Below are 21,980 nucleotides of genomic sequence, written 5' to 3'. Positions count from 1 at the left end.
TCCGTCCGTCCGTCCGTCCGTCCGTCCGTCCGTCCGTCCGTCCGTCCGTCCGTCCTTCCCTCCCTCCCTCCCTCCCTCCCTCCCTCCATCTTCCTCTTCCTCTGACGTCAGGTCGCAGGGGCAACATCTTGAACAGGGAGGTCCAGACATCTCTTTCCACAGCTCTTCTGGGAGGACTCCCAAGGAGTTCCCAGGCCAATTGAGAGACATAGTCTCTCCAGCATGTCCAGGCTCTTCCCTTAGGTCTCCTTCTAGTCGGACATGCTTGAAGCACCTCCCTAGGGAGGTGTCCAGGGAGCATCCTTGCCAGATGCCCGAACCAGTGGTTCTACTCCGAGTCTCTCCTGATAACTGAACTTCTCACCCTGTCTTTAAGGGAGAGCCCAGCTATCCTGCAGAGGAAACTCGTTTCAACCTCCTATATCCACGATCTCAGTCTTTCGGTCTCTATCCAGAGTTCATGACCAGAGGCGAGGGGAGGAACGTAGACTGACCGGTAAACAGAGAGCTTTACCTGACAGCTCAGCTCCCCCTTCACCACAACGGACCGGCACAAAGTCCGCAATACTGCAGATGCTGCACCAGTCCGTCTGCCGATCTCACGCTCCATTCTTCCCTCACTCGTGAACAAAACACACCAAACACACATGCTGTAAAATCAGGACTGGGTGTTTTAACGAACTTAGTCTTTCACGATGACTGTACAGAACGTCCTAAAATTCTGAACTCGCTCATTTGAAGAAGCTCTTTGTCATTTCCTGTCACATCCAGGCGACACCAGATCTCCTGAGAGGTCAGCAGGAGCTTTCACAACAAACACACGAAGAGACCGCTAAACAGATTCTCTTCAGTTACCTTAAAGACGGGTAAGATGCTCACACTGTTCAGTTTTCTTCTCATTCAGTTGTTTTTGTCTCGCTTTTTATATTTGTGACAGTAAGAACGTCACGTGATCATATTTTAAAGTGTTTTGAGCGAACGGGTGTAGTGTTCACAAGAACCCAGCATGAAATGAAACGAGACACTCTTCTGTAGAAGCAAATGTTTATTTTCCCGTCTGTCTGCCCAGAACTGTTTTAGATTAAATGTAAAGAATGTGCTCCCCTTGCTCTCTCATACAGAACGATTCTTTTCACTCGTTAATAATTTATTTTCTCGCAAGATTTAATTTTCTCGCCCTCTGCCCAGTGACGAAGTAAAGTGAACAAAACACAAACTTGTTCAATAAAGCCCAAAACTGCATGCACGACAAAGAAGACCGGACAAGTTTGACGAGTTAAACTGACTCATCAGCAGCTTTTGGAATAATCTTAAGAAGGAAAAACAAAGCAACCTGATCAAACTTTCCTCCTGCAGGACCGTTTTTTTAATCGCCCAAGCAAAAGTAAACGTGGAAAATCTTCCACGCCACGTTTGCAGCCTTTCTTCTCTGCTCGACACACGCTTAGCTCACAGCAAAGACGTAAAGTAGATCACAGGTGAAATGTAAGATAACGTTTTATTTTCTAGAAAATGCGTCGAGTGCCATCGATCCTTTAGGGGTTTGTCTTTATCAGCAAATGTAATCATGTTAAAAAGTAATATTACCTGCTGCTGTTGTTTCCTGGAATGTTTTATGCAACATTTTGGAGCACCTTTTGTAAAAGTTTTCCTTTCAGTTCATGGTTTTACCCTGAGAACAAGTTTTCTGGCTGCCACAGTTCCTGCAGCTGCTACGGGTTTTGGGTTTTGCAGCGAGCTCAGGAAACTGTTTGGGTGTGTCGGCCGACGGGTCAGGAGTCAGAGGACAAAGGAAAGGAAACACAGATGGAAGTTCAGCGGCTGAAACTGAGCTACGATTCCCAAAGCTCAGAAGACGAACCTTCACCAGCAGAGCTTTTGGAGTTTTAATGAAAATCATCTGCTCGAGGAGGAGGAGAGCACGATGGGGGAGTTCGTCAGTCCTGAAATTTATCAAGATAACATATGGCTGTGTCGTTTAAAAAATGTGTAACTCCAGTTTTGTTGATTTCAAATGTTTTGACGTTAGCTAAATGACTAAGTGTTCGTCTGAGTCGAGAAAATCCTCCCTTCTGTGGTTTTTCACGTCTGTTGATAAACTTGGAATTAGACTTTTTTTTTTTTTTAAACACCAAATGCACAAATGCAACTTTTGAAACTTAAGAGTTTACATTAATCCATTAATTTTTTGGTACCACTTTACAATAAGGCTCCCCTTATAGATGGCAAATAATAGTTTATAGATGCATTATTAATTCCTTTATAAACACTTGATAAATATTAATAATTGTTTATTATGCATTAATTAAGTGCAATAAAGAGACTAAAACAGACCAGTTTCTTGCCAAATAGTGAGCCAGATGTGCCTGTTGAAAATCCATTGAAGGGGCTGCTTTGTACCAAATAACAAAAACTCTATGAGTCAAATATTATCTCCTCATTTCAGTTTGTAGTCCGAGAACATTTACAGCTGAAATGGAACAGTCCCATTTTGTTTTGTTCTTCATAAAACGACAGCATTTAGTAAAAATCCCTCCTATTCATAGGTTTTGTGTTCATTGGCTTACAGTTGGTTGGACGTTCTAATGAAGCTGTTTGTGCTGTGAGGTGTCACATCAAAGCAGAATGATCCTTCCTGACCCGCTCTAAGCCGGGATTGGACTGCTTTGTTCTCAGAACAGACTTGTTTTTTTATTTTACCCACGCTCACAGAACACGGAGAGAAGTGTTTCCGAACTTTATTTTAATCATAATATTAATATTTTGTCTACAGAAGCAGCGATAATGACGAAACGACGAAGAAAAAGGTCAACCTTGTGTTTGAGAAGATTCAGACACTGAAGTCTCGAGCCACAGCAAGCGCACAAAGCGACAGCAAAGTGAGTACCGTGTTTTTCGGTCTATAAGTTGCAGTTTTTTTGTATAATTTACGTGTCCTGCGACTTTTACGCTGAACCGACTTATTTATGGATTTTTTTTCCATATTTATATTTTGAGGTCGTTTTCATTCATTACGACTGAAAATATTGAACACTACTATTTTCAGCCGCTAGATGGCACGAGTAGTATGGCATGCCATTGTGTCACGTAATAGGTAAAAGTGGCTATTAATGACACAATCAGCTTGCCATAGACTGACACCTTCATCCATATCACCTGGAGCAACCGTCAAATCAGCTTCATTTCGCTGCACTGCCCCAGCAAAATGCATCTAATTTGACCATTAAAGTGCATTTATTAAAAGTTCAACTGAGATACACTTTTGTTATAAAGTAGAGCAAACAAATAATTGTTTTAGGTGCTTATCTTGTTAAATTTTAAAGAAATGTGCAGCGTTCCTCCTTCCTGATTTCCTCCCTGTCTGCGCGCTCCCCGAGCACCGAGGCAGCGAATACTTTTGAAATGCAGCTGATTTGACCGTTAAAGTGCATTTATTGAGGAAAAGTTAAACTGAGACACCTTTACTATAATTGTGAGCAAGCAAAATAATTGTTTTTAAGTGTTAATCTTGTTAAACTCCTCTCGTGCACGCTCTCGCGGTCTCCATTTGGCAGCCAATCGATTTTTGGCACACAGGCCCACGTTTCCGGATGGTCACCTCTGACGCGTAAAAAATGTGACGCGTCAGCGGTGACTCATAATAGATACGAGTTATACGGCGAAGCGACTTATTTATGGATTTTTCTACGTTATTAGTCATATTTGGACTGATGCGACTTACAGGTATAAGGAGGTGCGACGTGTACGGCAGAAAATACGGTATTTATTTTCTTCAGCGCTGCATACAGATGGCTTTATTCTGTTTATGCCAGCTACGTGTCTAAAGAACATGTTTAGCTTCAGCTGTTCTGCAGAAAATGACTGATGAGTTTGAGATAAGCTTCCAGCAGAGCCGCTCAGCTGACTCAGATTGGTTCGTTTTAAGGCGAGCTTGTTTAAGCAGAACATTTTCAGCTGACTAATTGACTGCTATCAGTTGAATTTCTAAAAACTGACTCACATATGTCCTTTTATTTTATTTACAATGTATTAAGAAAAATCTACCAGCTCTAAACCCAATAAAATGTTTTTATTTCAGTCATTGGACCTTGCTGCACAGACCAAAGAACTTCAGGAGCAAAACGCTGAACTAGAACAAGAGATCGTGGAACTGAAGACACAGCTGGACGAACAAATAACGGTAGCATCAGTAAAACTGCAGGTGTACCCCTGATGCCAGTCCGCTTACGTTGGCATCTCGCATTATTGCTGAACTTGTTGTTCATGAATATCCTTTAATCATAGTGTTGCTTAAAAACTTATTGTTTAAAGAAACATTTTGAGACTGAGTTTGGCTCTAGAGATGGCACAGCTTCATATAAATGGACATTTATACAGACGGATTGGTAAAAGAACCATGAAAACCTCCTTACCTTACTGCTTAACATGGATGTAAACATAAATAAAAACTTTTTTCCTGTCAGAAGAGTCAGGCTGACAGGAGGACAGCAGCAGGTCTGAAGGAGCTGCAGCAGGAGCTGCAGCGCAGCCAGGACGAGTGCAAACGTTTGAAAGACAAACTAACAAAGACCGAGGTCAACCTGCAGACTACAGTGGAGGAGTAAGTGAAGAGTCACACTTCTGGAAGAGTCAGTAATGATTAACCAACTAGTTTACCTTCTTGCTTTTAACCGTTTTGTCAGTGCAGGTTTTACTTCTGTTATATTTTCTTCAGCTGTGTTGCTTCGAGCTAAAACGCTCACACTGGACTGTTTGCTCCAGTAAACAACTGAAATGTTGGAAAACCGGTGAACTGTGTTTTATTGCTGCTCTTTTGACCTCGATTGACCTTTGAAGGATTCTGCACAAAGGGAGGTCGGCTCAGCATGCACCTCCCAGTCTTGGGGCCTCCTCGTTTGTTTGAGTCTCTTTATTAACACGCTTATCACGACTGCTTCAATATTCAATGATAAAACCAACAATTCTGCTCCAGTTCTGCTTTTGTATACAAATCCAACACATCTGACATATTTTTAGATTGATATTTACAGATTGTTTCATTAGAGCTTCACAAAATATCTAACTAAACTTAATAGTTTGATATTATGAAACTGATATTTTGAGTGCTGTTGCCTGTTTTCTTGTGCAATCCAACTGGTTTTGTGTGCGGCCTCACATGTTCCAAGAGAAAACTGAGGTGAACCTAAAGTCAGTGTTTTCTATGAAAGTCAACAAGAGGTAGATGTTCTGCTTAAATCCACGTGACTGTGAGAGTTTCTTTAAAGTGTCCCACATCATTTACCACCCCCACCTGACATTATGTTTAGGTTTAGCCTCTGTAGGTCCTGTTCAAAACTAGCCCAGGTGCATCCACTGATATGTGCCAGTTAAGGTGCAGGTGTGCCTAAATGCTGTGTGAAGAGAACCTGTACTGTTGTCATATGTTTTTTTTTTCCTCGTTAGGCTTTTCCAGGTAAAGATGGAGAGAGAGCAGTACCAGACGGAGATTCGAGACATGCAGGATCAGCTGTCAGAGATGCACGATGAGCTGGACTCAGCCAAGAGGTCAGCCGCTGATGAAGAGAAGGACATCTTGATGACGGTAAGCTGCAGCGTAACAAACATTTTAAAGGTTGCTGTAGACGACAACGAGGTGCTCTCAAGTCTGTATCTGTTGAACCTGCTGAAGCCAACTTCACACTTGAAGGATGTTTATTTGATTTTAATCTATAACATTTAAAGAATGCACCCCAGCTGCTTGTCAGACACGTTCAACAGCCTAAATGAGCTGCACCAGCACGTCATTTTGAGTGTTTGTGTGGGTTTTTTTACTCTGCAAAATGCAAAAATCAAAAACAAACCTTTTGTTGATTTGTCATATTAACTAGAGACTGGCAACAATCTGACAGAAAAAATCTGAGACTACAAGCCTGAATGTCCAGAAAACACTCAGAATTCAGTGAAACTGCAACAGAAATGCTCTTTTTTTAACATTCACATCGACGTAAGATACTACTCTGCTTATACTGACCGTAGTTTGTGTTTTTAAAATAACATGCATGACAAAGTTTAAACGTTGTATCATCAGCTCATAATGGGATAACTGCAGTCGAGAAAAATAAAAATGTTGACGTTAAAGACAAAAACGGTCTTTTCTGCACGTTTGGCTTCACAAATTAACCGAACTTACAAAATGCAACAATCTGCCAAACTCTTGTCTGCTTTTCTAAACTTGAACAAAGATAAAAGCTCCCATCATGTCGCCATTTTTTTCCCCAGGACATGATGCAACTCAAGGTGGAGATGCAAGAAGTTCTCCTGGCTAAGGAGGAACAAGAGGAGTTGCTGAGGAGGCGAGAAAGGGAGCTGGCAGCTCTTAAAGGAGCCTTGAAGGAGGAAGTTTCATCTCATGATCAGGAGGTGGACAAGATGAAGGAGCAGTACGAGAAGGAAATTAGCAGACTGCAGACATCTTTGGAGGACGCCAAGCAGGTAATCGTCCTCCTGTTTGAGTCCCCGACTCTTTGACTTCCTTCACCTCCTCATGTTGCAGTTCTCCTCCCCCCTCTGGGAGAGCAGGATGCCAGAGAAATGTGTAGATAAGCACATTATCAGGAGAGTGCCGTGTGTTTGTCACCACAGCCTGTTATTCTTCGAAGTAACTTTATTTGAACTGTTTTACGTTTCATGTATGAACATCAAAATACGGAGACACGTGGAGACGTTGCATCCGAAGTGACGTTAGTCGTTTACATCAGTGTAACTTATTCTCTGTTTATTTAAATACATATGTGTCTGAAAATATTTGGAGCTAAAGAAGTGACTGACTTTTAATTAACCCCTAAATTCCAGTTCTGCCAGCGTAGTTTGCGCATCGTGACGTGCAGCTGAGTGTCTAAAGACGGTTAGTGAGGTTGTAATAAAACACTTTAACCACCTCAGTGTCTTATAATGATCTAAATGCGCTGTTGGATGAAAAGAAAAGGTTCATATTCTGTGGTTTGTTTAGTTGAAATGGATATTTAGGTCCAGCAGGTTGAATTTTATGACCTGAGCAGTTTGGTAAAATAGAAACAAAGTGCTTAGATGTAACTTTTAATTTTCACAAGACACTTTTTAAACGTGTTCAATGTGGAGGGGGTTTGTCATCTTTCTCTGATTCTTTTTAAATACACTTTTGTCCAGGAAGAGTGATGCTGAAGCACAAAACTTTAGACATTTACAGTAGTCCCTCGCTACTTCGCAGTTCGTTTATTGCGGACTCCCTCTATCGCAGTTTTTCAAAACAAGACTGGACATGACACACAAGTGGCTGATTGATGGACGAGCCGCACGATCTGCATGGACTTTTTTATTTAAAATAAATTATTTTAAATTATTTAGCACCTGCTGCACCTTTGTGCAGCCCACACTGCAGGGTAAGCTTCCTGCTGCAGCTGATCAGCTGTCCTCCGTGCAGTGTTGAAGTGGGCGTGGCCAAGAACGCTTGCAGGTGGCAGAGAGCTGAAATCCTGACATTCTGTGCACTTTTAGAGCTTTTAGAGTTTAGAAACATTGTTTAGAATATTGAAAGTGTGTGGGAAGGGTTTAAAACACCTTAATTTATACATACATACAGACATACATATATATATATATATATATATATATATATATATATATATATATATATATATATATATACTACTTCTTCTATTCCTACTTCACAGTTTTTAATTATCGCGGGGCTTCAGGGTACGGATCCCCCACGATAAACGAGGAGCTTCTGCATCTCAACAAGGTCACCATTGTAACTTCATCATCACAGCTGATATTGTGGAAGGTCCCACTTATTTTTTAGTAAATGCACATCAGAGTTAAAACAGTTGTCAAAGCATTTAGGAGTTTAAGCTGTTTATACAGCGGAGAAATAAGAGTTAATATTGGACAAGTGGGAGAAGCAGGGGCCTAAGTTTGGAGCAGAGGCGCATGTTTGTCTGCAGGCTGCTGTGTAAACTCATGTGTGTCCTGTTTCTCTCAATGACTGGAAGTTGTCCTTGTTCTCGGCTTCCTGCCGGCACGGTGGGGGTTCGCAGCGCCGCTCTGCAAAAGAGGTCTGAAGACATTTGCTTTTGTTGAACAAAGTTAACATCGGGGGATTACCCTCAGTGGTTGGTAAACACCTGGCAACATAAAGTCATTGTGTGTTTTTGAAGATATAAACAATCATTTAATTTAAGCTTTTTTAAATCTGTTTCAATACGTGCTTTGTTTTTGAAGATGCAATTGTTACGATACAAGAAGTTTATTACAATATAACAGTGAAAACACATTAAAAACATAATAACATTCTTATTTTGCCTCTCAAAAACAACAAACCAGCACCCTAAGAATTACCCAAGCTTATTAAAGAAAACTGTTGTTCACAATTATGTGTGGAAACATTTAATACATTATTTTTGTACTTTTTTATACATTTTTATATAAACATGTTGCGTTAGTGTGCACATGATTATAAATGGGATTAGAGAAATGATGTTGCAGTTGTTGCTATAAGAGCTCTTTAAAAATTGTTGCATTTGATCATGATTTTAAAATTATTGACCACTCTATTAACGCAGGGATACTTGGATGAGTGACAACTTTTATCTAAGATCTTTATTAATGTACTGGGTTTGATGGCCTGGAAACTGGGAAAACGTTCAGATATGTTAAGATGCCAGCTGACGAGCAACATTAGCAGAAAATAAAATTCTTCAACAAATTTCATCCCTACAAGACGTGCATTTTCAAATTGGAACGATCGGATTAAACCACTGTTTGTTTCCTGTCCTGACATATTAAATGATCTGGTTTTCAATCTGAGCCTATTACGTAAACAAGAAATTTTATGATAAAGTGAGTTTTTTTTTCATCTTTTTTACAATATTTATACTTCACAACTAAGCCTGACATGATAACAAGTTTTGCTGGGCGATTAATTGTCTCAGAAATTATTGCGATAAACGATAATATTGTTTGGAGACTGTTTTAAACTAATGTAATGATAATAACATAATGATGCATGTACATCCTCTCAAAGATCAATAAACTTTAATTTCAAAAGAACTTAACAATAGAACTGTAAAATACACAAAACAACCAAAAACAAAAATAAAATGGACTCTCAGTCTCCGTTAGCAAAAATTGCACTTGAATAAAAACTAAATACAAAAAAACAAAAACAAGATGGAAATAAAAACTACATTTAGCCAAAACGGCACGCATTATGAAGTCACTAAACTACCGGCCTACCGGTTGTAGTTTTTTCCCCATCTGGGAAAACTAACTTTGGATGCTTGTGCTTTAGATGCAGGTGCAAGTTGCTTTATTTGCTGCTTTTAGCTGCTACCGTTTTATGACAAATACGACATACACCGGCTCGCAAAGGTTCAGCGGTTCGCCTCGGTCATTCGGTTTGAATCCGAAGTGCACCCACGCTGACGCTGCGTTCAACTTTGAAAGTACTTCCATTTCGTTTTTCCCCCAATATCAAATATCGTTTCTTTAGCTTGCTGACTCCTCATGAGGCTCTAATGCTGCAGAGGTTGTTTTTTTTAAATTACAAACGTGTCGGCCAGGGGTATATTAACAGGTACAAAGGTAATATTATTCAAGTATAAAAAAAGAACAAGGTAATTATAAAAAATTACAAAAAGTAAAACAGTCTAAAAAGATACAAAACAATCTATTTACAGGTTATATTCACATAAAGTTTTTCCACAACTGCGATGTTTTTCATTGCCTTTTTGTTGTCAAGTCCTTTAATAGTGGTGCTGTATATGTAAAGTTACTTGCTGAAGTGGGTCATGCTTGGTTTGGAGTTTGACCACTTTTTCTTGTGAATGTGAAATTTTCCCAGGACAAGTAGAAGTTGGGTGAAGTAAATCAAGTTTTTATCCAATTGAGCTGGACGCCCAATCCCAAATTGCTCCCCGGACGCTTATCTAGCTGCCCACTGCTCCACCTGGTTGTATCCCAGGTGCGATGGGTTCAATGCAGAAAACTAATTTCGTCTTTGTACGGAAACATACAACGATGACAACACGTAGCACGTTATACTTTATGTCCTTATCGTCGAAGCATAATAATATGTCTTTCTCTGCAAGTTGTTCAGTTTTCTGTCGTATGAGTTGTTGTACATCTGTCCAGAATGACTTTGTGTGATTACATCGATAGAATAAATGAGAACTTGTTTCCATGTGTAGTTCACAAAATGTACAAGAATAGTCAGTATCCAGTTTGAATGTTTCCAGTGTTTAACAGGATATACATTATGATTGATTTCATATGAAACCTCTTTAACTTTATTTGTTATGCAAAGAGGTACAAGACGCTGCGCCTTGGCTGCTACCTGACGTGATCGTTCACTCCCCGAGGGGTCAGTGAAGAGCACTGGAGTTGAGCTTTTTGTCATCCAGTGTTCAGTAGAACGAGAGAGACGCCAAGAAACAATAAAGCCGATAAATGAAAATTATTGACCTCATTTTAATTTATCACTCGATTAATTGATTTATCGTTTATCGCGACAGGCCTTTTCACAACGTTGTAATTCTCGACGTAAACGAGTAAATGTAAATGAGAGCCGTGTTGTTCGTTGGTATCAGGTGATGCGGTGAATGAGTCTACTGTTTTATTTTCTGTTATCGGACTGATCTGCATAGCTGTTGCTTCATAAAGAGAGTGCAGAGGTGAACATACCTCCAGCAAAATGGTCCGACCCATGTTTGTACTGGCTGAGGCTCAGATGGTCTGCGCTACCGGCATCGATCAGCCGTCGCCGTCGGGAAAATTCCCAAGTTTGTTCTCTTTGGTTAGTCTGCAGAAATTCAGAAGCATGACTTTTGATCTCCGTCAGCCCAGTTCGAGCAGTAACAGCTGAGTAAAGTTTGTCGCTGTGGTTGAATCATCACAGGTTCCCTCTGTGTGTCTATTCACTGGAGGTTGTCTTCCACCACGGCAGCCGAACTGTGCGTAAACAAACTGTGATGTCACTGCAGAGCGGCCTGTAATTATACTTTGAGTAATGGAAATATGCAGGAAGATCGTAACAGGTCGGACGGTTATATTTGTGCCGGGAAGTCGGATGAGGTAAGAAGGTCAGTGTGCACATCTTTATTTTTGCAGCTCCATCTCCAACCAAATGTGCTGTTTCTCTCTGTCCTGATGTTTTCTGGTGGTCGTGTTGAGAACGCTGGAAAGTGGAGCAGTAAGTTGCTCTGTGTGCAAATTAATTGTTGTGGCAGGTCATTACTAATCTAATGAGCTGCGGTTTCTGAGTCGCGTCGTGTCCTCTCTTCTTCCTGCGCCCTGAAAAAGTGGGGGTAATTGTGGACCTTGGTCAATAATGAATGATGAGTTTGTTTCACACAATAATGGCGGTGGGGGTTGGGGCATGCTGAAGAAGTGGGTCAGTATGCCGTAGGAAAGGGGGTGCACGGCTGACCCCCATAAAAGAAGTTGGAGGCCTGTTTTGTGTCTTAACTTGAATGCTGCTTTGTGCTTTTGATGAGCTGAAATTTGAGGAATTTTATCTGGGTTGAAAAATCTTGGTCATGCTAATTAGGCTTTGCTTATTTAACACGTTCTGCTCTGCGAGTGTTCATTAAAACACCATCTGCTCATTTGGCGGCGGATTTGCCGTTTTGTGTTTGCATGTGCTAGTATTTTAAAAATGTGGAAGGATGAGGTGCAGATGGAAGAGATGAGCTTTCCCTTTCAGGAATGTCGGGGTCAGATTGGAGAATGCGCACCCTGCCGACTTTCATCTTTACTCTGCCTCGGCTCCGTTACACTGTACCCTCCTCGACCTGCGGGAGAGGCTCAGATCTGTTCATTTTTCCCTCTTCGGGGTGCAGTAGTTCTATCCCAAACTCTGCAGCGCTCCGGATTTTCATTGTTGGAGGCTTCAATAGGTCTCAGCCCTTCCTATTTTTACAGACTGAGTCTTGTGCTTATCGCATCGTTTCCAGCTCCTGTTATGTTTCCAACAAACCTAAACCGCAGTGTGCAACACAGCTACAGTCCTATCCTGCCCACATCTTTAACCTCAATCCCAAATGCTGGACCTTTTAATTTTCCAACTCCACAGCTTCCGCAAGCCTCCTGAGTGATCTGCTCACCTAGACGCAGTTTATTTTCTTGCTCGAGTCGTTCTCGCTCCAATCCCAGCCTGCCTCTCCACTAATCTCTGCCAGCGTGTGAACCGAAGTCTCACTGTCTGATCATCAAACTTGTGGAGCCCAGAAAAAGAGTTCCCCCCCTCGGGCTTGTTTTGAAAGCAAAGACTCCAGCATGAGTCTGGATATTTGATGATAGCACTATATTTCCCAGCAAAGCGTCGGGTGTTGATTTACCAGACGGCTGCAAAGAGGAGGAACGAGACGACGCAGCAGTAAGTGAGGCAGGAAATGGTGATCTTGATGCAGACATCAAGAAATGTGCAGTTTATCCATCATAAAATATTGCTTCTTCCAAGTCTTCAAATAGCTGATAACTTTGTAGACTGGTGGATTCAAGCAGTTTTAAAAAGAACTAAATACTCAGCAGTTTTGCCAGGATTTTAATTCAGAAGTTCTCCTGACAACATGTGAGGGTTATGTTTGCTAGAAAGCTTTTTTTGTAGTTGTTTAATATTTATACAGGCAGTCTCACTGAGTCACGAGGACTCATTTTTCAAGAGAGACCAGTTTAACCTGGGACCTACACCACAAATTCAAGTTCAGCGTATCTGATACCTTCAGCTCATCTGGCTAAGCAGTGTCTTGGTGCTGGTTATCAGCGTAAGGATCAGTCTAGATTTTCTGACAAAAGCTCCTGCAAAACAAAGATGAGACTGTCATAAAGTTCCTCGACTGCTGCAGCCAGAAGAGGAAAGAAAAGACAACACGAAGGACAGACGCTGACATTTTATTTTTCTTAAATTAATGCATTTTTTAACTTGTTTCTTGGCTTATTGTTGGGATTATTTTCAGTCATTCATGCTCTACAGTAATAAATATATGGTTTAGTTTTGATTGAATGTTAAAAGCGTTTGCAGAAAGTGTAATTTGGCCAGTGTACGCACTGTTCGTTAAAATACTCTTTTGAGAAAAGTAGAAAGCTGCCGGCTACAGACTCCAAGTGGGGACTTCATTGTTTGTATTTGTTTTTAGCACCATGTTCTAATAAAGTCTTCTGATTTCTGACACCCCCCCACACCCAAAAAAAAAAAAAAAAGCTTGCAGGATTGGTACATGTCACTTGTAGAGACGATCAAGAACGTTGGAGTCGGGTGATTTGAAGTAAAAGGAGGTTCACGTTCATAAAACAGTTTTTATAGCTGGTTTGTGTATTTTGTAAATATTTTCATAACTGTTTATTCTTATGTTGGGATATTGCTTTTTTTTTTTTTTTTCTGGCTGACCACAGAAAGATTTTGTTTTGTTTGTTTCTGATCGATCCAAGTCGTTTTGTTTCCGTAATGAGTCCGGACCTGACTGTAAATTAGCGTGCGGGCAGAAAAACTGAGCTTTAATCTTCGTACTTGAATTGTTGTTTGTTTTGTGTGTTTATTTTTCTCCCACGAGTCTGTGCTCACTTTTTTTTTTTTTTGCACATGGCCAAAAAGGTGCAACTCATATTTGCACTTTTGACAGGTTGTTTGATTAAAATACCTCGCTGCCTTCAAAGTCAATCGAAGCAGCTGTTTTGAAGCGGCTGTTTTGAAGCGGCTGTTTTGAAGCAGCTGTTTTGAAGCAGCTGTTTTGAAGCAGCTGTTTTGAAGCAGCTGTTTGTGGTTCAGTGTTTACATCGTCACACTTGTTGACTTGTTTTGATGCTGTAAAACTGTAAAGTTGTGATGTTTTAACTTGTTTTTGCTCCATGTGCTGTGATGAAGCTACGTTAGATTTTTATTTACATTTTGTTTACGTGCTGATTTTGTAGTATCCTGATGTGTAACTGAAGTTCACGTAGGACTGAGGACAAAGTGTTTATCTTGAATAAGTTTCTGGGGGTCAGTTTCCCTGGTCTCTGTAATTACATTATACTCCTCTTTTAAAAGCTGGTGTTCAGTTTTTTCTAAAGGACAAAGCCAGATTTAGTTTCCGTCTTGACCAAGGTGATGCCCGAGCTTCTCAGCTGTCACTTTTTAATTTCTGCTTCAATCGTCCCTTTCAGACCATCACAGACCTTCTTTAAGCTCATCTCAAGGCCGGAGACTTTGTGAGGGAAGTGGTGACATTTCTACTTTGTCAACAAGATTTAATTAAGCTTCTATCTGAACTTCGAGGTTGAATTTAGATAATCTGGTAAGGAAAACGACCGGTGATTGGTTTTGCAACTCTTTCCTCTTAAAGTTCATTTCAATTCCGTTTATTTAAATAGGGCCAAGTCACAAGAGACGTCATCTCAGGGCACTGAACAGAAACATTCATATATATATATATATATATATATATATATATATATTATATAAAGGCAGTTATTTGTGAAGCACTATACTAGTTGTCTTCTTGATCTAGTGGGTTTAAGATTCTTCAGATACTGAGTCTCGTGTAGCTCCAAACTAAACCTTAGAGCAAGTGGCAACATTTTTTTCCAAAGGGCCACAGACGTTTAAAGCAATCAAAGGCCCACATGGAGAATTGGAAAATTAATTTTCTTTATGACAGATAATCTAGAAAACCTTTTTCTTATTGTAGCATACTGGTAGTTAGCATGTAGGGGTGCCCGATATTGGATTTTTGGCCAATATCCGATATGCCGAAATGTTAAATCTTATTTGGCCGATAACCGATACCAATACCGATATATTTTTCCTAGATCTACTTACAGAGACTACATAGCTTTCTCTGATGTGGAATTAAAATACTACATTTTTCATTTTTAGGCCTTTTTAAGTTCAAAGTTTTTGTCTCTCCATTGTGCCGTGAGATTTAATCATGCTAACGGGCTAACACAACGTCCAAATTTCTGTGGTAGAACTCACCCAACAAGTCGTGCTATCGGCTATTAGCTTCTCAACAACGTCAGAAATGACGGCTTGTAACTCGGGTAACGTTACGTCGGAAAAATATCTCAGACTGGGGACGATGTAGCGAGGCTCAACGTAATCCATAAATCTTCAGAATCCGACATCCTCACCAACGAAAAATAAAACTTCCACACCGCCGATATTTTGAATTTTCCTCTTCACCGTGAGCTCGGGTAAGCGCACGTGACGTCATCACGTTGCGCTGCCGCTGCAGGCAAAAACGGTGCCTTTTATATCGGCGAGTTATTTTAATTTAATGGCCGATGTCCGATATTGAATTTTAACGCCAATATCGGCCGATACCATGTCGATAATATCGTGCATCCCTATCTTTTTTTAAATACCATTTTATTTTCACTTGTTAAAAAAAAAAACTCAATTTATACACATCCTTTATGATTGTCTGTTATTGTCTCTGTTGTCCACTGATGTCTTCACTCTTTGTTAAAATCAGGTCTCTCTTGTAAATAAGTCTCTGAGGCTCAATGAGATTAACCTGTATAAATAAAGGTTGAATTAATGAATGAACAATGACTTAATTTTTTTTTAATTTGAGTAAGATCCATCCATCCATCATCTTTTACCCGCTTCTTTTATTTTGGGTCACGGGGGTCGCCGGTGCCCATGTCCATCAATCACTGTGCGAGGGCCGGGGTACACCCTGGACAGTTCGCAAGTCCATCACAGGGACACATAGAGACAAACACTCATTCACTCTCTCTCACCTGGGGCCAACTTTAGAGTTACCAATCAGCCTAACATGCATGTTTTTGGTCTGTGGGAGGAAAGCTTTGAACCAGTCGTTAACTTCAGATTAATGCACGGACAAAACGTTAGTCAAAATTAGCTAAGCAAAGAAAATCTGCAAGACTTGAGGTTAAATTAGAGCTTCCCTACAACTCTGACTGGACCGAAGCTTTGGAAGTGTCGAGGTTTAAGTCAATACATCTGTGAAGCCCACAAGTGAGTAAGGTGACGAACACACCTGGTCGACAGGTTGGACGTTTGTTAGATCTTTTTTCTTTGTTTGCCTCGATAAAGACTCGGAACAGAGAAAGCTGAGATGCCACTGCAGCACCTGATCCTGCAGCATGCACTGCACTTCAGAGACACCTAAAGTTAGTTAATGTGCAACTTTGAATAAACAGCTCGAGTATACATAAAGACCTGAGTCAAATGTCAGGTTTGACTAGAAAATGAACTGTTGGTGTTATATTAACACTTGTTCTTTTGAGAGACTTTATTAATGCACTTAAGTCCAATTGTTGTTTCAGTTTGTGAAGTTTTACAAAGAAGGAATGGTATTGAATAGAATAAATGTACAATTTTTATAAAAGCTAATTATGTTTTGTCAGTTCTTCTGGCTTTAATATGCTTTTCGTATTTAAGTAATTATTGTCTTTTTTACTATTATTATTATTATTATTATTATTATTATTATTATTATTATTATTATTATTATTGAAAAGTGACACAGTAGCGCTGTTGTTTTAGCTGTTGCTTCACAGCAAGAAGGTCGCAGGCTCGCCTCCCTGCCTTTCTGGGTGGAGTTTGCATGTTCTCTCCGTGCATGCGTGGGTTTTCTCCGGGTACTCCGGTTTCCTCCCACACACCAAAAACACGCATGTTAGAAACAGGCTTTACTGTCCCACGGATGGGAAATTCAAGTGTACCAGCAGCAACAGATAAAAAAGAGTCGCACAAAAAGTTCCTAAAATGTTAAGAGCAATATATAAAGAACTAAGATAAACAATATCAATAATAATGTTCAATATGTATTGGAACATTGAGAATGGCAGACTATTTAGTATAGGCAGAGTAGAGTGTGTGTTATAGCAGAGATCAGCATTAATACTTATAGAGTTTGTTGGGAGCAGTGATGGTTAGGCTGATTGGTAATTCTAAATTGTCCCTAGGTGAGAGAGTGAATGCTTGTTTATCTCTATGTCCCTGTGATGGACTGGAGACCTGTCCAGGTGTCCCAGTGGTGGACTGGAGACCTGTCCAGGTGTCCCCCGCTCCTCTCACAGTGACTGCTGGAGATGGACACTAGCTGTTTATGACCCACAAAGGGCTCAAGCGATAAAGAAAATGGATGGATGAAAATAATTAGAGGCTGGCTGGAAAAAAAAAAAAATTACATGAATTTTTTAAAATAGTTTTTAAATTGACTTTTTACTGAAGCAGTATAAACGTTGGACGGCTGAGGTTTGTGTTCTGAAAGCGTCAGAGCGTTAAAAAGGTTCGGTAAACCGTCACAAAACGAAACCTTCGTGTAAAAGATGTTTCCTCTAAAATGAGGGAAATGTTTCTTCTTCCCCTCATCAGCAGCAACGGGTTTAGTTTTCTTCCTGGCTGAGCGGCTTTGTCCACAGTTTGGACACATTTGAGTTAACGTGGGACGGGGGGTGGAGGACTGGTTTCTGCGTTGTAAAAATGGTACTCTGCTATTGTTTTCATTATAACAGTTATTGCTGTGGTAATCCCCACTTTAAACAGCGCCCCAGTTCCTCCCTCGTGAAGCGCTCCCTTTACATATTTAGTGCATAACTAAAACCAGATTTATTGCAGAATGTAAAAATTTAAGCATCTAAATGCACAACTTGCTGCGGATATTGATGATTTAATTCTTTATGGCTAATTTCTGGTGGTTTAGTGAAGATGAGATGAAGCATGATGTTACATCAAGTGTGAAATAACTCTGTTGTGATGTCGGGTCCTCTGGACGGGTTCTTCTTGCACTTTATGGTTTTACTTTAAAGGCTGAACTCGTGTCCACTCTTTGTCGTCTCACGTAAGTTGTCATTTGTTTGGATAATCTTGGGAAGTGAAGCAAAGGACTGTCGGTTCTGAGTGTGCTCTGAGGTGCTGTCGTGTTTGACCGTGTCCTGGTGAAGTAGCGATGAGGGCGGCTCCGTAATGACGGCACAAACAGGTCCGACTGGCCTGCAGGCACCGGAGCACAGAGGCATTCCTTATTCACCATCTTTTTCCACTTCTCACACAACAATAACACGAGCCAACACGCTTTTTACAAAAAGATTAGTAAAGGTTGGAAATGTGTGGATGCAACAGTCACGTAAAAACTGCATTTAATTTCTACCGGCAGATACAAAGTTTCTCTTTCTACAAGGTTTGTCCAAAAATGTCCCGCTGCTGTCAGCTACAGTGCTGTAGCTAAAACAGATTAGCTCATATTTCACAAGTAGATACCGATTTTATTGTTCCATGTTTTCCTAACTCAACACCTTGCTCTCAGACTGCAGGTTTATTTGTGGTTCCTAGAGTTTCCAAAAGCAGAATGGGATGGAGATCGTTCAGTGATCAGGCTCCTCTCTTGTGGAACCAACTTCCAGTTTCTGTCTGTGAGGCTGACACATTGTCCAGTTTTAAGACTTTCCTTTTTGATAAATCCTATAGTTAGGGTTGGCTTGGGTTTCCTGAGCCATCCCTTAGTCATAGACTGATAGAGGACACATTGACCACACCTCTCTCTGCTGCTGTCTTTACTTGCTCTACCTGTTTGTATCTGTAATTATTTCTATCTTAACATGTTTTTATCTTTCCTCCTATAGAAAGTCCACCTGGACCATCATTCTGTGTTCGTCTGTTTCTACTTCCTGTTCCTCTCAAACCCAGCCGGTCGAAGCAGATGGTCGCTCGTCCTGAGCTTGTTTCTGCTCGAGGTTTCTTCCTGTTAAAAGGGAGTTTTTCCTTTCCGCTGTCTCCTTTGTGCTCGCTCAGGATGAGAGACTGTGACGAAGTGAAGACTCGACACAATCCGCTGCTTCCTGAGATACAGAACTTTTACTAAATAATCTTTTATAAAGTATGTAAATGTTTCTGTTCAGTGTCCTGAGACGACTTCTGTTGGGACTTGGAGCTGTAGAAATAAACTGAATTGATTTGAATGTCCTGATGTATTGAATCTGTCCAGATGACGTGACTTAACTTTTTTTTATTGAATTATATATAAAATGCAGTAAAACATAAAATCCTCTATAATTATTTTCTGTTGTAAAACTTGAGGCTTCACTGCGTGGATCACTACTGTTTGCTTTGAAACATCCTCTATACCTCTTTTCATCAGCTTATCAACCAGTGTGTGTGTGTGTGTATCTTAACTAAGAGCCTGTGCACAGAGAAGACATGAAACGTCATGAACGTCTCCACACAATGAATTTCTTAAGGTTTTAGCATTTATTTCACTTCTTTCAGCAGTTTTCCGTCCACACGGACACATTTTACAGGTGGATTCAGTAATTCTGGATCTGCTGGTGTCTTCTAGCTGCACGGACACGACCTGAACAGTCAAACCAGTTGTTGAACATTCCACCTTCATGACCTCAAACAAATCACACCTGTTGCATTCCCACGTTGTAATTAACCACGAGGGTGTCGCCTCCGACACCTGTCACTTCTTGTACGTATCAAGTTGTGTGATCAGTTTTCTTACTTCCTGTCTTGTTTTCTACAAACGTGCGTTTCAGTTTCTGTCCTGAACACACCACGTTGACGCAAGTACTTCAGATTATCGCCCGCCGACCAAGGCGAGAGCAGAACAGTAACTCTTTTGCCCTTGTGGTTTTTTTTCCTGTGGTGTTAGATAAATATCACATGAACCACTGCACAGATTTGAATGAAAGTTTCAAATTGGACACTGGGTGTACGTCTACATCGGATTAACTTTTTGACTCACCCCCGTTTGAAACGGCTGTCGCAGCTTGGCAAACACAAACATGGCTACTCTATTTTACTTTAATTTTAATATATTTAACTGTCAATTTTACAGGTATTAAGCTAAGATTTGCTGTGGTTGTAGCTGAGACTCATCCCAAACTTGCTCAGAGCAATGACTGATTATTTAAGACCAGTTTTAAAACTTTACCATCAACTGTAGGAACTGAATATATTTTAATAAAACTGTCAGAAAGTAATCACTGGATGTACGAATACAACCGATTAACTTTTGGAGTCGATCCAATTCAAGATTTCCACCACAGCTAATCAATACTTTAGTAAATTTTACTGATGCTGAACTAAACTTGGTGTGTTAATCCTCTTTGCCATTGAAAAGTGCGACTCCACTCGGCCCCCGTCTTATCGGTTCTTCTCAGGTGTAGGTGATTTGCCACTGTGACGCGTTTCCCGGCTCTCTGGGCGAGATCGTCGACGCAAAGTGGGCGTCGTCATAACTGGCCATTGTGTTCGAGCCACTCCGCCTGTTGTCCTTATTCGCCATATTTCGACTTTAATTTCTTTAGCTTAACCCAGCACTGCTTAAAAGTCCAGGTGTAGTCATGCTGCATCATCATCTCTGATATATCTCTGTAATAAATAAAAAAAATTCAACCTTTATTTATACAGGTTAGTCTCATTGAGCCTCGAAATGCGCTCATTCGTTGTAGCACCGTCCAGCTCACGCTAAATTCTAACATCGGCCAATAAAGTTAGGAAGGTCTGGACCTTATCATTGGTCCAGGGCACCGTTTTGGAGCTTCCGTACCAGAAACTTGCAAAAGCAACACTCGACACGATCAGAGAGGAAATGGAGGTTCAGGTGTAGTTTGCAGTTTTGCTGGGCAGGTCGTCCAGTGACGTAGCTACATGGACAATCAACGACCTCTGTCTGCTTTTGTCAAAATCGTTACCTCGGTGCGGTTTGCTTGGAGCCACGAACAAGGTGGTTCCATAAACCGGGCTGAGTGGGGGTGGGTGCCGGCAGTGGGGCAGGCCCTTAACTGGTGCGGTGTGGTGCGGAACAGATGAGAGCTGAGACGGTGGCAAAGCTCCATCAGCAGCTGAGAGTCATCAACAAAGTTTGAGCAAAACAGCTGTAAAATGACCCCTGGTGTTGTCTTGATCTAAAATGAAAGGCGGCAGGCACTCCTTCAGGGGATGCTAGGCCTCTAGTTCATTACATCTTTCTACAAGTGCACACTAACGTCTTTAAAGAGCATTTGAATATTCCAGGACTAAAAGAGGTCACGGTGTCGTCGTCTGCTGACTTTTAGAGGGTCCTCAATCAGCAGACGTCAATAAAAGCTCGGAGGTGGTTACCTTCGGTTATGTTAGGGTTTATTATGAAGTGTGGAAGAATTACAGGAAGCCATTGTTCTTTAGCGTCTCTGCAACTACAAAGAGAGAGGCCTTGCGCTACAAAAACCTTTTGTTACCTGGTTTTTGAGATGTTCCATCATGCATCTTAGTTCTGCTGTGCGTTGAGAGTCACAGACTTCTGCTCCTTTTGATCTGAAGTTCATTGTTCTGTTTCTGCAGAGCAGCGCAGTGGTGGTTCAACAAAAGGCTGATGTGGAGGCGGCCATGGGGGCAGCGGAAGGCCAAGCAGGGCGGCTGACCCAAGAAATTGAGCGGCTGCGCTGGCAGACGAATGAGCTGGAAAACGAGGTGACCAAACTCAACCGGATCATCGACGAGGCCAAGCTACAGGAGATCAGGCTGGGAGACAAAGTCGTCCGGCTGGAGGTGAGGACTCGACAACAAAAATGGATTTCAGCTGCAGAACTGAAAATATTTCTACTTTTAGTTTGGTCTGTATGCTTTTGTGTATAAAACAAGTTTTATACGAGGTCATCTTTGAATTACAGAGAGACAAAAAGCAACTGGAAGAGTCTTTGGGTGAAATTAAGGAGCAAGAAGAGGAGATGTCACGTGCCAACCGAGCGTTGACTCTCCGGCTGGAGGATGTGCAGGTAAGAGTAACGGCACTGCTCAGTTTTGAATGTGGACTAAATGAACCGCTTGTCACGTTTATTTAATGTCTTTTTTTTTATAGAGGAGCTTTTCCAAACTGAGCAGTCAACACAAGGAGCTGGAGGAGAGATTACAAGAAGAGAAGACTCAGAAGGAGCAGTTCAAAAACATGAAGAACAGCATCGAGGATGAGAGAAAGCTCCTAGACCGTACAGTGGAAAAACTTCAGAAGGAGGTCAGAATACCTGAGTTT

General features: G+C 41.0%; 1 protein-coding gene across 1 annotated transcript in view; it reads left to right on the top strand.

Annotated features, from left to right (window-relative positions):
- Positions 1 to 21,980, top strand: part of cgnl1 (cingulin-like 1) — a 44,481-nt gene that overhangs the window by 6,577 nt on the left and 15,924 nt on the right. The window contains exons 3-11 of the mRNA XM_037689678.1: positions 772 to 866; positions 2,774 to 2,879; positions 4,079 to 4,180; positions 4,464 to 4,600; positions 5,443 to 5,581; positions 6,259 to 6,471; positions 21,293 to 21,499; positions 21,622 to 21,726; positions 21,810 to 21,962. Of these exons, the coding sequence (XP_037545606.1) occupies positions 772 to 866; positions 2,774 to 2,879; positions 4,079 to 4,180; positions 4,464 to 4,600; positions 5,443 to 5,581; positions 6,259 to 6,471; positions 21,293 to 21,499; positions 21,622 to 21,726; positions 21,810 to 21,962 (1,257 nt within the window). The remainder of the gene's footprint in view (positions 1 to 771; positions 867 to 2,773; positions 2,880 to 4,078; positions 4,181 to 4,463; positions 4,601 to 5,442; positions 5,582 to 6,258; positions 6,472 to 21,292; positions 21,500 to 21,621; positions 21,727 to 21,809; positions 21,963 to 21,980) is intronic.

This window comes from Nematolebias whitei, chromosome 2 (assembly GCF_014905685.2).
Source record: "Nematolebias whitei isolate Nwh7 chromosome 2, NemWhi1, whole genome shotgun sequence".
NCBI lineage: Eukaryota > Metazoa > Chordata > Actinopteri > Cyprinodontiformes > Rivulidae > Nematolebias > Nematolebias whitei.
Note: the sequence above shows the minus strand (reverse complement) of the source record. Positions and strands in the feature narration are given on the sequence as shown.